At 59.7% G+C, this 12,679-nt stretch overlaps 1 protein-coding gene across 1 annotated transcript; it reads left to right on the top strand.

Annotated features, from left to right (window-relative positions):
* The first annotated feature begins 1,309 nt into the window (after positions 1-1,309).
* Positions 1,310-3,740, top strand: LOC123383292 (spidroin-2-like). The gene is made up of 4 exons (XM_045050407.1): positions 1,310-1,363; positions 1,906-2,798; positions 3,065-3,190; positions 3,408-3,740. The coding sequence occupies exons 1-4, from the start codon at positions 1,310-1,312 to the stop codon at positions 3,550-3,552; spliced, it is 1,218 nt and encodes a 405-aa protein (XP_044906342.1). The 3' UTR covers positions 3,553-3,740.
* Positions 3,741-12,679: the final 8,939 nt, after the last annotated feature.

Genomic DNA, 12,679 nt, shown 5'->3' with positions numbered 1-12,679 from the left:
CTGGGAAGGTCACGAAGGGGCTCCCGTCGGGGGGCAAGCCTGCCAGTAGCAGGCAAGGAGGGAAGGGATGGCGACTGGAGCTAAAGTAGTTAGTGGCCACGGAGAACAGGGATGCGGTCGCATAGGAAAAACCACAGTGCAAAAGGGAAATCACTAAAATCCCAACTTAGGAAGCTACTGTATATGTGCACGGAAATCCTGCCACGGTAGCCTGAAGTGTAAACACCTCGTATGTCTGTGTGGTGGGATTGAGGGTGGTCCCCACTTCTTTTGTGTGCATTTCTCCCCCAAAAGGTTCACAATGACTTTACATGACCTTTGGTGTTTTCAATTCTTTGACATCCTTGTGTGCGTGATCTCTACGCCCCACGTGGTGCGGCACTCACGACCCAGTGAGTGCTTCCACAAGTCAGGCTTGAGAGAGCAGATGATGCCATCCAGGGCGCCGGGCAGCAGCACTCCCCGCACCAACAGCACGACGAGGACCACGCAGGGGAAGGTAGCCGTGAATTACACGATCTGGGGCGGGGGAGGGACGGGGGGGGGTAACCTGCTCAGAAGGGGCCCTGCGGCCCCGCCTCCCCACTTAGGGGTCCCCAGCCTCAGCAGGGGGGCAGGCGGGCCACACTCCCCCCACTGTGGTACGGTCCGCTCCGAGGTCAAGCGGGAGGCCAGCCTGCAGCCCCCCCTTCTACTCCTCAGAGCCTGGGCTCCTCCCGAAGGAAGTGGGGTGCTCAGCTGGCCATCGGCCGCCCCCGCAAGGACAGGTCAGCTGTAGAGAGGGAGGGCGGAGGCAGGACCTTCCCCGGGTGGGGAGCAGGACATCGGCCTGGAGGCAGGTCCCATGCCTCCTGTGGTTCTCTGCACAGAGGCAGGGTCCTGGGCAGGACCGAGTGGACTGGGCTGGCCGGAGACAGAGGCGACAGCGAGGTGACCGCGAAGACCTCTGCCTCCGTCCCACCCTCAGCAGAGCAGGACAGGTAGGCAAGGGAGGGCCACGGGCCGGGTTCCCCCAGGCTGGCCGCAAAGCAGAGAGTGAGGAAGTAGTGAGTGAGGAAGAGAGGGAAACTGGGGCGGGGTTGCCCGACACAGGCAAGTTCAGCTGGCGGTCGCCTGGGCCTGTCCCCTCAGGACGGAAGTCGGCTGGGCTGGAGTGTGGAGGTTGCGGAGGACTACCCAGGCATGCGTGGGAAATCCACCGGGCTGGGTTCAAGGACCTGCCCCCGCCTCAGGCCCTGGCCCGGTCACCTCGCATGGCAGGGTGCCCCTGCCCCCCCCCCGGCAGAGACACCCCTTCTCCCCACCGGCCATGCTGCCCCCACCCCTGCCATCATCACCCACCCCGACCCGCCGGCCTCCAGCTGTACCTTTCCTGTTGACTTGACCCCCTTGCAGACACAGAAGTAGGCCAGCACCCAGCAGGCCTGCAGACACAGGGTCACCTCCCAGTTGAGGGCCCCTGGCACGTCCAGCCCCCCCACCCCGAGAGCCGAAAGACTTTGTTCCTGGGGGGAGGGGGGACAGCCCGTCAGGGCTGCCGCAGCAGAGGGCAAAGCGACCGGGGAGCTGTCGCCGGGGCGGTGCTCCCCCGTGCCGCTGCCCTCAAGTCCAGGTGGGCCCCCCTGGGCCCCCGGCCCAAGCCCACAGCCATTGCAGTGGGAGGCAGGAGCCCGGGAGCCCCCGGTCGGAGGCCGGTCGCGCCCTCGGCGGTGTACCCTCCCCCAGGCTGGCAGGCACTAGGGGACTGACGGCGCCCGAGACCGACAAATGGTGAGGGAGCCAGGCCCATCCTTTCCAGCTCCCCTAGGGGCCGTGCGGGGTGTGCTCCCTGAGGACAGGCAGGGCCTGGGAGTGGCCCCTGCTCGGCATCCCGCGTAGGCCCCCCCCCCGGCCCCCGGGTCGCAGGGCCCCCGGGACACGCAGACCCGAGCCGTACGGGGAGCCCACAGACAGGGACAGGCACGGTGCTGCCCAGAAGCGCCTGAGCGCGGCCCACGCCTCGATGCCCGGGACCGGGCGGGCGGCGGTCAGCTGGCTGCTGGCAAGTGCGCCCGGCTGGCGCCTGCGCAGACACAGGCTTGGGGGGAGGGCCGGGCCGGAAACAGTCACGTGCCAGTGGCCTCACCAGAATGCTCTCGGGGACATAGGAGCCCGACAGTGACGTCACGCGTCGGGGGGCGCAGCGTCCGGAACCAGCCTCCATCTCCTCGGGGTCAGCGTCGACCGGATCCAGGCTCTGCCGGCTCGGTGGGAACCAGCTCCGCGGGGTCTGTCTGCGCAGGCGCCCTGGCCATCCCCGACAGCCTTGCGCGCCGAGGGGCCGGGCTTCGCGAGGCCTGCCAGGGGTCTCAGCGGTCGGCCGACAGTGGGCGCAGCGTAGCGGTGGGCTCTGAGGAGGCCGGTGCGGCGGCCACGAGGGCCCCGGACGACGAAGCGGCCTCTCCGGCCCCGGACGACGGCGCGGAGGAAGTGGCGGTCACGCAGGCCCCTGACGATGACGGCGCGGACGGCGCGGCGGTCACGCGGGCTCCCGAGGGTGGCGCGGAGGACGCGGGGGCAGGCCCACAGGCCTCCGACGGAGGCACGGACGGCCACGACCCCCAGCTTAGCCCCCGAGGTCCCGGTTGCCAGGGCAACTGCAGCCGCCACGATGGCGAGGGTGGCCCTGGCAGCAAGGGAGCAGTGGTCGAGGGGGCCTGCGCCCCTCCCCTGGCCGAACGGGCCCCGAGGGCCCTGGCCCCCGGTGGAGACGCAGCGCCGGCGGCGGCGGCGGTGACCTCCTCAGGACTGCTGGAGTTGTATCCTTTCCGTGGAGCCTGTCTGGGCAGGGGCCGTGGCGGGGTGGCTGGGGAGCAGGGCGGCAGCCCGGGGACGGGACGGACGGGGGCGGGGGTGGGCAGCCTGGCGGGCCCCCAGGGTGGGGGAAGCGGCTCAGGGTGGGCAGAGGTGGCGGGAGGGAGCGCGAGTGTCCCGGGGGTAGAGGCGGGCCTCTGAGTGGTCAGGAGGCTTCAGGCCATGGGAACTCCAGGAGCCCGTTGTGCCTTAACCGGGTGCCTCCCAGCAGGCTCACTGTGTCTTTCCGGTCGCCCCTGGAGGCAGAGATGGCCCGCAGGGCCCTGACTACACACGTCCAACGCCACCGAGGGTTGGCTCAGAAGGAGCTTTGCGTGAGGGGCAGCGCCCTGGCCGTGTGAGTCCTCCAACAAGAGTATGCGCGGGACGGGTGGGCGGTGGCGGCGGGTGCCGTGGTCGCATCTCTGCCTTCCAGTGCCGTCGTGGAGGCCCCGACGCACGCTGTTAGGTGGAAGGCGGGGGGGTGGGGGGTTGTGTGGGGGAAGGGGCTGGTGCCCTGCACCTCCACAGCAGGTCTCCCCTTTAACCGGATTTCCCTCTTCCCTCACTTCTAGGAGATGGACTACTGAAGACCCCATCTGCTTCCGAGTTTCCGTCAACTCCTTCCTGGACCGGCTTCCCCTGGTGATACGAAACATTCGCGCCTTGGGGTCCCGGCCTCCGCGGCGCCTAGGTCCGGGAAAGGGGGCCGAGGCCTAACCTGGTAGCCCTCACTGGGCAAGGCACGGGGCGTTGACACTTGGCGTCCTCGCCACTTTACTATCGGGGGTCTAACGTTCTGCAGGTCCGGGCCTCGGTGGCTCTTGGCCCACTTCAGTTCCTTCCCTGCGCCCGGAGGGACGGGCGCTTACGTGTTTGTCACTGCACAACATGAAACTGAGCTACTCTTTTGTGTCCGAGTTTCTTCTCAGTTCCTGCGCCTCCACATTTTCTTACCTTTGTTCTGGTGTTGGAAGGGAGGTTCTGGGAATCGTAGTCCAGCAGCCCAAGCTTATCGAAGACGACTCAGGGAGAGGAAAATCAGGTCCTATATTCAGCGGTAAATACTGCTGACGTTTTGGAATACGTTCCTAGTTGTATTTACCCGTTGAATGGATAGCAACGGATAATGTATCCATTTTCCAGTTTAGCGTTAACTTTTCTCCGGATCCTTTTTGTTTCGTTTCGTTTTGTTTTTGTTTTTCCCCGTTGAACGTACTAGCTTTCCCACTCCCTAAAACCCTTCAAAAACTGTTATCCAGGAGACACACAAATGTATTATTACATAATGTTGAGCAGTCGGGTCGTTCTCAGCTTTGCCCCTATTATGGGTCGTGTGAGTCAATGGGATTCTTGAACAGAAGTCTTTGCGCGAACAGTTACTTCCTTCAGATCCTTTCCAAGAGGTAGAATTCCCGCGTTCTATAGCTTCTCGGCACACAAGTGCTCTCCAGAAAAGGCGCCCCGCCGCCAGAAGTCTGGTCTCCCCGCATCACCAACCAGTAGGGTGGCTTCCTACCGAAGTAGAAGACTCCTTTTGTACCAGGGAAATAAGCACGGAAACACTAGAATAGGAATTTTGGGGCTTACTGGCCTTGTTTCCGATGAGCAAGGGGGTGGTGCCACAAGTGGCTACGGGTTTGGGGGCGGGGTGGGGGGTGGTTAGCTCCCTCTGAGTAGCTTGTGTCTTGGAACCTCGCTAAACAGGAGTGCTAGCCTCACGAGGGTTCCCTCGGAGTTTCTACATGCATGGTCGTGATCTCTGCAAGCAAACACGGTTTTGGTTCCTTCCTTTCCGGCCTTGCCGGGGCTACGGGGGCGGGGGGAGGGAACAGGCTGACACTGGACAGATGGGAAGCAAGAGCAGGAAGGCACATGGCAGAGAACCAAATCCTGGATCCAGCCACGCCTGAAGACAGAACTATCCGCCCCCCGCCCCCGCCACGATCGTTCAGTTACACACATCCAGAAACTCTCCCTTTGGTTAAGCCAACATGAATCCTTTTTTTCTTCTTTCTTTCTTTCTTTCTTTCTTTCCCTTTCTCTTTTGTTTGAATGCTTTTATTTAGTGTTTGAGAGCAAGACAGAGACAGCGTGAGCGGGGAAGGGGCAGAGAGACAGAGAGGGAGACACAGAATCTGAGGCAGACTGCAGGCTCTGAGCTGTCGGCACAGAGCTCGACGCAGGGCTCAAACCCACGAACTGTGAGATCGTGACCTGAGCCGAAGTCAGACCCTCAACCGACTGAGCCACCCAGGCACCCCCGTCGTGAATACTTTTTTTTGCTTTTCTTTTTGTCTGTCTTCACTTGTAATAGAAAAGTCTTGTCCTTTATTGACTCGAGGAACCGTAGGTTTTCTTGTCACTTCACCTGAGAACGTGGCTCTCCCTTCTTTTAACGGAGAAACTGGGCTCTTTAAGTTTACAAAGGCATTGGCTCCTAGCTGGTAGGCCTTCAAGCCGTATGGTGGTAGAGTCTTCTGTGGGTAAGAGTCCAGAGAGGGAGGGGAGGGACTGCAAGGGGCAGCTGGAGGAAAGGGACAAAGAGAAGGGGCACTGGGACCCACCCTTTCCGGATAGGGCTCCCAAGACTGGCCCGGAATTGTGGGGCCAGATCGTCAAGAGACCGGAACTTAGTGTGAGCCTCCCTCCCTCTCCCAGCAAAGCCCAGAGTTAGGCCACCGCCCTGGCCCCACAGACGGACTGCTGAAGGCGCCGGGCGGCCTTAACACGTCAGTCAGGTCACAAAACAAGTCGATTCCAACGCGTCCCCGGGCTCCCCTCCCAGAGACGAGCCAGAGCCCTGCCCCGCGGCCCGCCGCGTCAGATGTGATCCGGCCCGCATCTTCCACGGCCTCCTTCCCTCCCCTCTCCACCTTGCTCACTCTCGGATCCAGCCACACTGGCCTCCTCCCTTCTCTGAAACACACCAGGCCCAGGCCTGCCTCAGGACCCTTGCACTGCCTCTTCCCTGCCTGGACCTCTCGTCCCCCGGGGTTCCATCTGGCCCACTCAAATAGCATTCCTGGCCGCTCTCCTTAAGGTTGCGTCCCACGCTCTCCCCACCTGCATTACTTTCACAGGTGTCGGGGGGTAAGAAGCAGGTGGGCCCGTCAGCATGGAGGTGCACGTGCGGCAGTAAAGCGTCGTGGGACACGAAGGAGCTTGGGTGCTGTCGATGACCCTAGGGAGTCTTGAACGGAGCGGGACGGGATGCAGCTTACGTCTTATCAGGTTCCCGGTGCCTGCTGCGCTGGGAAGGGGACGAGGGCAGGCAGGACAGAAGTGGGGAGACTGGCACGCAGGCGAGAGACCCCCAGGCTGCGGCCAGTGGAGGTGGGGAGAAGGGAACGGGTTCCGACCGGATCTTGACGGGAGAGCCACCGGGGTTTGCTGGCACGGATCGGACGTGGCCCTGGACCTCCTCAGATGCGCGGGACCCGTGCAACGGGTCACCCTTCCTCCCACAAAGGGAGCCCAGCTCCTCCAGAGTCCAACAGCCTCCCCACCTGCCTCCCTGCTCGCCGACCACCCACCTGCCACACACTGCCACCGTTTTCCCGACGTTTAATTCAGAAACAAGGTTCCAGGAACAACGACAAAGAAGCTCATGCCAAAACAGAGGGGACAGCTGGGTTTCCGGGACCACGCGCCGGGGCCAGATTCCTCGGAGGGGGAAGAGGGAACAGAGGGGTAAGGCACTGCCGCCTCGGCCACTCGGGGCGGGCGCAGGACAGGGCAGCGGGGGTGAGGGGTCCGGGCTGAGCGGGCACCACGCCGAGGAAGCTGGGCGCTCGGGCCTGGAGAAGGAGACTTCCAGAGCCCCCAGGCCCACGTGGGGCCCTGGCACGAACCCGCTCATAGCTCCCCAGGTGCTGGGGACAGGGCGCCCGAGAAAGGTACGGTCCGACCCCCGAGAAGTCCGGAGGGGATGCCGGGACCCAGCCGCGGGGAGACCCCTGGGCGCAGCCACAGTCTGGGGACGGCTTCGCCGCATCACCCTGGGCGCCCCCCTCCTCGCCATCAAGTGCTGCTGGTGTCGGGGGCCCCTGCTCGGACCCGGCGGGGCCGGCCACGGCCAGGGGCAGGTGCCAGAGGCGAGGCCGAGGCTGACCGTGCCACCAGGGAGCCAGGACGACCCAAGGACAGAAGGGGCGTGAGGTTGTCCACATCCCAGAGAAGGGGCACGTGGTGACAGACGGACACGGTGAGGTGCAGATAAATTAAATAAATAGGTGGTTGGGGGTATAAACAGGAAGAGGGGGCAGGGGCTGGCACGACCCGGGGGCACGAGGGTGGGAGGGCGGGGATATTGCTGCTGCCAGGTCAGGACCCTTGGTCCCGTCACCATCGCCCCCACGCAGGGCCCAAAGAAAGGCACTAATGAAGGGGGCCCGGGTGTGCGCAGGGCACGAGAGTCCGGTGACCACCCCATCCCCGCCCCCGTGCCACCCGATCCAGGGCTCGGCCCCGAGGTCACCTCAGGCCTGGGACGCCCCCTCCTCACCGGTTCCGCCACCCTTAGCTGTTGCCGGACAAGAGGCTGATGGTCTGTTCCAGGTTTTGCCCCAACTTAGGCTTCCGACAGGAGGCGTCTCGGTCCAGAGCGGTGAGGACCTGGGGGAGGAGGGCCCCCCCGGAGCCGGGCTGGCGAGGAGGGGCCGCTCCCTCCCTTGCCAAGCCGTCCTCCCCTGCCTGAGCTCTTTTGTCCCTCCTGCGTCCACGCACCCCGCTCTCTGCGGGTCCCCGGCACGTGGGAAGGGCTGCAGCCCCCCACCTCTGCACACGCTGCGACTTGGCCACCCCGAAGCCACCGCCTTCTCTGCTCGGCGGCCACAGTGCGGCCCTTCCCGGGAGTGGTTTGGACCCGCTGTCCCCAAACGCCCCGTCCCCTCCTGGCCCACACCCCATCTCCCCATCCCCTCCTGAACCCCAAACCCGCACATGATCTCCCCGTCCCCTACTGACCCGGAATCTGGACCCAACCTCCAGGTCCCCCCCTGACCCCACCCCACACCCAATGTCGCTATCCCCTCCGGACCCCATCTGCACCCCGCACCCGATCACCTTGTCCCATCCTGACCCCCACCCGACACCCAAATTTCCCAGCCCCTCCTGACCCCACCTTGCACCCAACATCCACGTCCCCTGCTGACCCCCACCCCGCACCCCAAATCCCCATCCACTCCCGATCCGGAATCGGCACCCAACCTCCAGATCCCACCTGACCCCCACCCTCCACCCAATCTCGCCATCCCCTCCTGACTCCCACTGACACCCCGCACCCGATCACCTGGTCCCTTCCTTAACCCCACCCGACACCCGAATTTCCCGGTCCGTCCTGACCCCACCCCGCACCCAAGCCCCATCCCCTCCTGAACCCCAACCCCACACCTGATCTCCCCATCTGCTACTGACCTGGAATCTGCACCCAACCTCTGCGTCCCCTCCTGACCCCCACTCCTGCCAAGCACCCGATCACTTCGTTCTCTCTTGTCCCCCACCGCCACCCTGCACCTGATTTCCCCGTCCCCTCCTGACTCTTACCCTGAACCCGATCTCCCTCTCACCCCCTGACCCCCCCGCCACACCCCACCTCCCCATCCAATCCTGATCCCCACCCCTACCTGGTACCCGATCTCCATGACTCCTCCTCACACCCACCCCTCCACTCACCTTGCTGGACACTCGTGATTCCCACTCCACACCTGATATTCCTGTGTCCTCCTGACCCCCGCCCTACCCCCCATCCAACCTCCGCCATCCTCTTGACCCCCACTGCCCACTCAACCTCCACGCCCCACCTGGCCCCCACCCCACACCCCAAATCCCCATCCACTCCCGATCCGGAATCTGCACCCAACCTCCAGTTCCCACCTGACCCCCACTCTGCACCCAACCTCCCATCCCCTCCTGACCCTCATCCCATACCCGACCTCCCTGTCCCGTCCTGACCCCTACTCCTCCCCTGACCTCCTCATCCACTCCTGACCCCCAACCCTACCGAGCACCCGATCTCCCTGACTCCTCCTGACCCCCACCCCACACCCAACTTCCCGGTCCCTTCCCGACTGCCACCCGCACCTGACATTCCTGTGTCCTCCTGACACACACCCCCACCCCGCACCCGAGTTCCTTATCCCCTCCAGACCTCCAGCCCGCACCCCTTGCCAAATCTTCCCGTCTCCTCCTGACCCCCACCCTGCACCCCGTACCCCATCTCCTCATCGCCTCCTGACTCCACCTCGCACCTGGTCTCCCCGTCCCCTCCGGAACCACACCTCACATCCCATCTCCCTGCCCCCTCCCAACTCCCACCCTGCACCTGACTTCCTCGACCCCTCCTGACCCTCACCCCACACCCGACCCTGTCTTTGCAGGTCTCCAGGATCTCGCTGTCAAACACAGTGAGCATTCTAGGGCCTCATCGCTCTTGACCATCAGCAGCACCCCAGGGAGAGGATCATTCTCTCTTCCCTCCTGACCACCTCCTTCCTGCCCCCAGCGTGTGTGTGTGTGTGTGTGTGTGTGTGGGTGGGTGGGTGTGTGTGTGGGTGGGTAGGTGTGTGTGCGGGCGCACACGTCTGACTCCTGTTCCAGGAGGCCACCCTGCAGTCTTGGGGTCCCTCCCTCCCCTCCTCAGTCTCTGCCGCCGGCTCCCTCTCTGCTCTGCCACCTCGCAGTGTCCCAGGACCCCAGGGCTCGGTGCGTGGGCCACTTGTCCCCCTATACCGGCTCTCGGCTGCCCGTGGTGAGCTCGTGCAGGCTCGGGGCTCTGGGCCGTGTCCTGGGTCCCAGATTTGTATCTTCATCGCAGACATTGCCCACACTGCAGACTCCTGTATCCAGCTGCCAAGTAGACATCTCTATTCACATTTGAGTAAGATAACTCAAATTTAACACGCAAAAAATGATGTCCACTCTTGCACTCTTGTTATGTTTAACCATAACAATAATAGCACTGAGTGAAATAGCCTAAGAGAAGCTACAGAAACCTGTAAAGAAGACTTAAATATGCATTGGTCCACTGTTGTTAATAAATACTTGTTTTTTTTTAAACTTGTTTAGAATATCAAAGTTTTGTTATAATTGGAAAATACCTTTCCTTGCCATTTCTTCATTTTATCTGTGCTCCTGGTCTTTCGGTATAGAGTGGCTTAAAATTTTTTTGTTTATGTGATCCATTGTTTCAGTATAATTTGCGGTTTGCATTTCCTATGAAAGGCCCTCCTCAGTATAAAATTACAAAAATATTCACTGAGAACATCTTCTAGTACTTTAAAACTTTAACATCCTGGGAGGTAATTTTCGTGAGAAAGAACATTGGTATGTAAGTTTGTTTTCTTTCCAAAAAGTTTTAGTCAAGGTGTCCCAAACCACTTAGCGAATAATCTGTATTTCTCCCTTGAGGTGAAATGTCATCTTCAGCAAATTCTAAACCCCCCTTCAGTTTAATCTTGCACTTTTGTTGTTCCAGCTAATTTAGGTTGGGTGGTACAGGATGGCCTGTCTAGGGCAATGATCTGAAGGACATGGTCTGGAACATTGGGAGTGAAGGGAGGAAAGAGAGAGGAGGGGAGAGGAAAAGGAGGAGGAGGAGGAGGAGGAGGAGGGGGAGAGTGAGTAGAAGAGAAGGGAGGGAGGAAGAGAGGAAAAAGGACAGAGGAGACATAGAGAAACTCTCCCAAGCAGAGGAAATTGGTTTCTTCTGGAATGCCAGGAGGCAAGCTCACAGAAGTGTCAGTCAGCCGGGTGACATTTCAGAGGGATTTGTGGTTCTCCAAGTCTGCCCAACAATGTCAGATATCCTCGCGACAACTGCGAGGAAGCCACTCTTTGGTGCTCTTGCATTAAGGACAGAGACGCGGGGAGGTTGGAGACCCAGCTACCATTGCAATGGCAATGTAACAACAACTCTCAGGACCTTTTCTGAGGTGGGTTTTCTTGACGTCTCCACACTTTGGCTGCCTGCGCTAAGGGACCCCACCAGCAAGGTCAGAGAGAGGCCGGAAGGTTCCTTCTGGGTCTGGACGCAATCATGTCAAGATTGGAGTAGTGGTTCCCAGGCTCTGGGTTACCCGAGACCATCAGACGTGACCGTGTACCACGTGGTCACCTTTAAAAATGGTTTCCCGGCAGCGTGTGCCCAAACTCTACCTAGAGTTTGCCTTCGGAGAACACATGGTCCAGCTTGCGCACTGGTGACAGTTGGGTTCTCTGCTTCCCTGTCCTGCGATGTGAATGGGAGTCTGTTGGCCTCCCCCAGCTTCACCCAGTAAGTCATTGCGGATCACCCAAATCACCCCGCATTTCCTGAGTCTGTTGCTTGAAACCCACTGACCGTTCTCATCTGTATGAGTTGGAGTACTTTGGTTCTAAGAGACAAAACGCAGCTCTAAGTGGGAAGGGAAGTGCTGATTGGTGAGATGCCCACGTATACACAGAGGGTCCTGCTGGAGTGTGCAGCACACCACTGATCAGCACAAGTGTGTGAGCAAACCATGTGAAGCCAGAGAAAGAGCCATCTTAAAGGAGGAAAGGTAATTGTGCCGACCCCTCAAGCAGGACAGAGACTGGTGGCTATCCCCACCGGCAGGGAGGACAGACCGCGTAATTCTGGAGGCCTTGGGCAGGGCACTCAGAAGGGTCTTGCCTCAGTAGTGTAGCGGGAAAAACGAATCCTCCACTGAGCTGTTCTGGTCCCATGCAGCAAATCTTCAAACCAAGACTCAAAAGGATCAATCTTTTCCCACTCACTTACCAGCATCCCTGAGCAAAGCTCATGACTATGTTTAGGAATACAAAGACATCCAAGGACACCTGGGTGGCTCAGTTGGTTGAGCGTCTGACTCTCGATTTTGGCTCAGGTCATGGCTCCAGGGTCATGGGTTCGAGCCCGGAGTCGGGTTCTGTGCTGAGCGTGGAGCCTGCTCAAGATTCTCTCTCTCACCCTCTGCCCCTCTCCCCCGCTCTCTCTGTCTCCAAAATAAAAAGAGAAAATTCTAACCTTTAAAACAGGAATACAAAGCCATCCAGAACCCAAGGAAAAATCACACTGTCTGGCATCCAGCCCAACATTACCAGGTATGCAGAGAAGCAGGAGGATCCAACCCGTGATGAGAAGACAAATCAAGCAATAACAGGCATCCAGATTGGCAAGAAAGAAGAAAACCCCCCCTCATTCTCAGACATGATTACGTATATAGAAAATCTAGTGGCGTCTACAAAAGAGCTGTCAGACTAATCAGGGACCTTAGCAAGTTTTCAGGATTCAGCATATTTTAGAGAGAGCTGCTTTAAGAACATGTACACATTAAAAATAAGAGGCTTAGGGGCACCTGGCTGGCTCAGTCCATAGAACATGTGACTTTTGATCTCGGGGTCATGAGTTAGAGCCCCACATTGGCCATACAGCTTATTAAAAAAGAATAAAGTAAAAGGCTTCATTCTCCCTGTTGAAAATATGGGAAGAGATGGTCCCCTCCCCTTCCTTAAAGCATTTACTTTACACGACTTGTAAGTTCTTTCTTTGTTTCTTTGAAAACAGGTAGTATTTTTAAAGGGTAGAGGCCCCTGGGTGGCTCAGTGCTTGAGTATCCGACTTGAGCTCAGGTCATGATCTCATGGCTCATGACTTTGAGCCCTGCATCGGGCTCCGTGCTGTCAGCAGAAAGCACTCTTCAGATCCTATGTCTCCCTTTCTCTCTGCCCCCCCACTCCTTCTCTGAATAAATAAATAAATAAATAAATGAATAAAGAAAGAAAGAAAGAAAGAAAGAAAGAAAGAAAGAAAGAAAGAAAGAAAGATTTAAGGAACAAAAGGCTAAAAGAGCCCCTTGCCATCTTT

The sequence above is a fragment of the Felis catus genome, chromosome X (assembly GCF_018350175.1).
Source record: "Felis catus isolate Fca126 chromosome X, F.catus_Fca126_mat1.0, whole genome shotgun sequence".
Lineage (NCBI taxonomy): Eukaryota > Metazoa > Chordata > Mammalia > Carnivora > Felidae > Felis > Felis catus.
The sequence above is the reverse complement of the archived record's forward strand: the minus strand, read 5'-3'. Positions and strand labels throughout refer to the sequence as shown.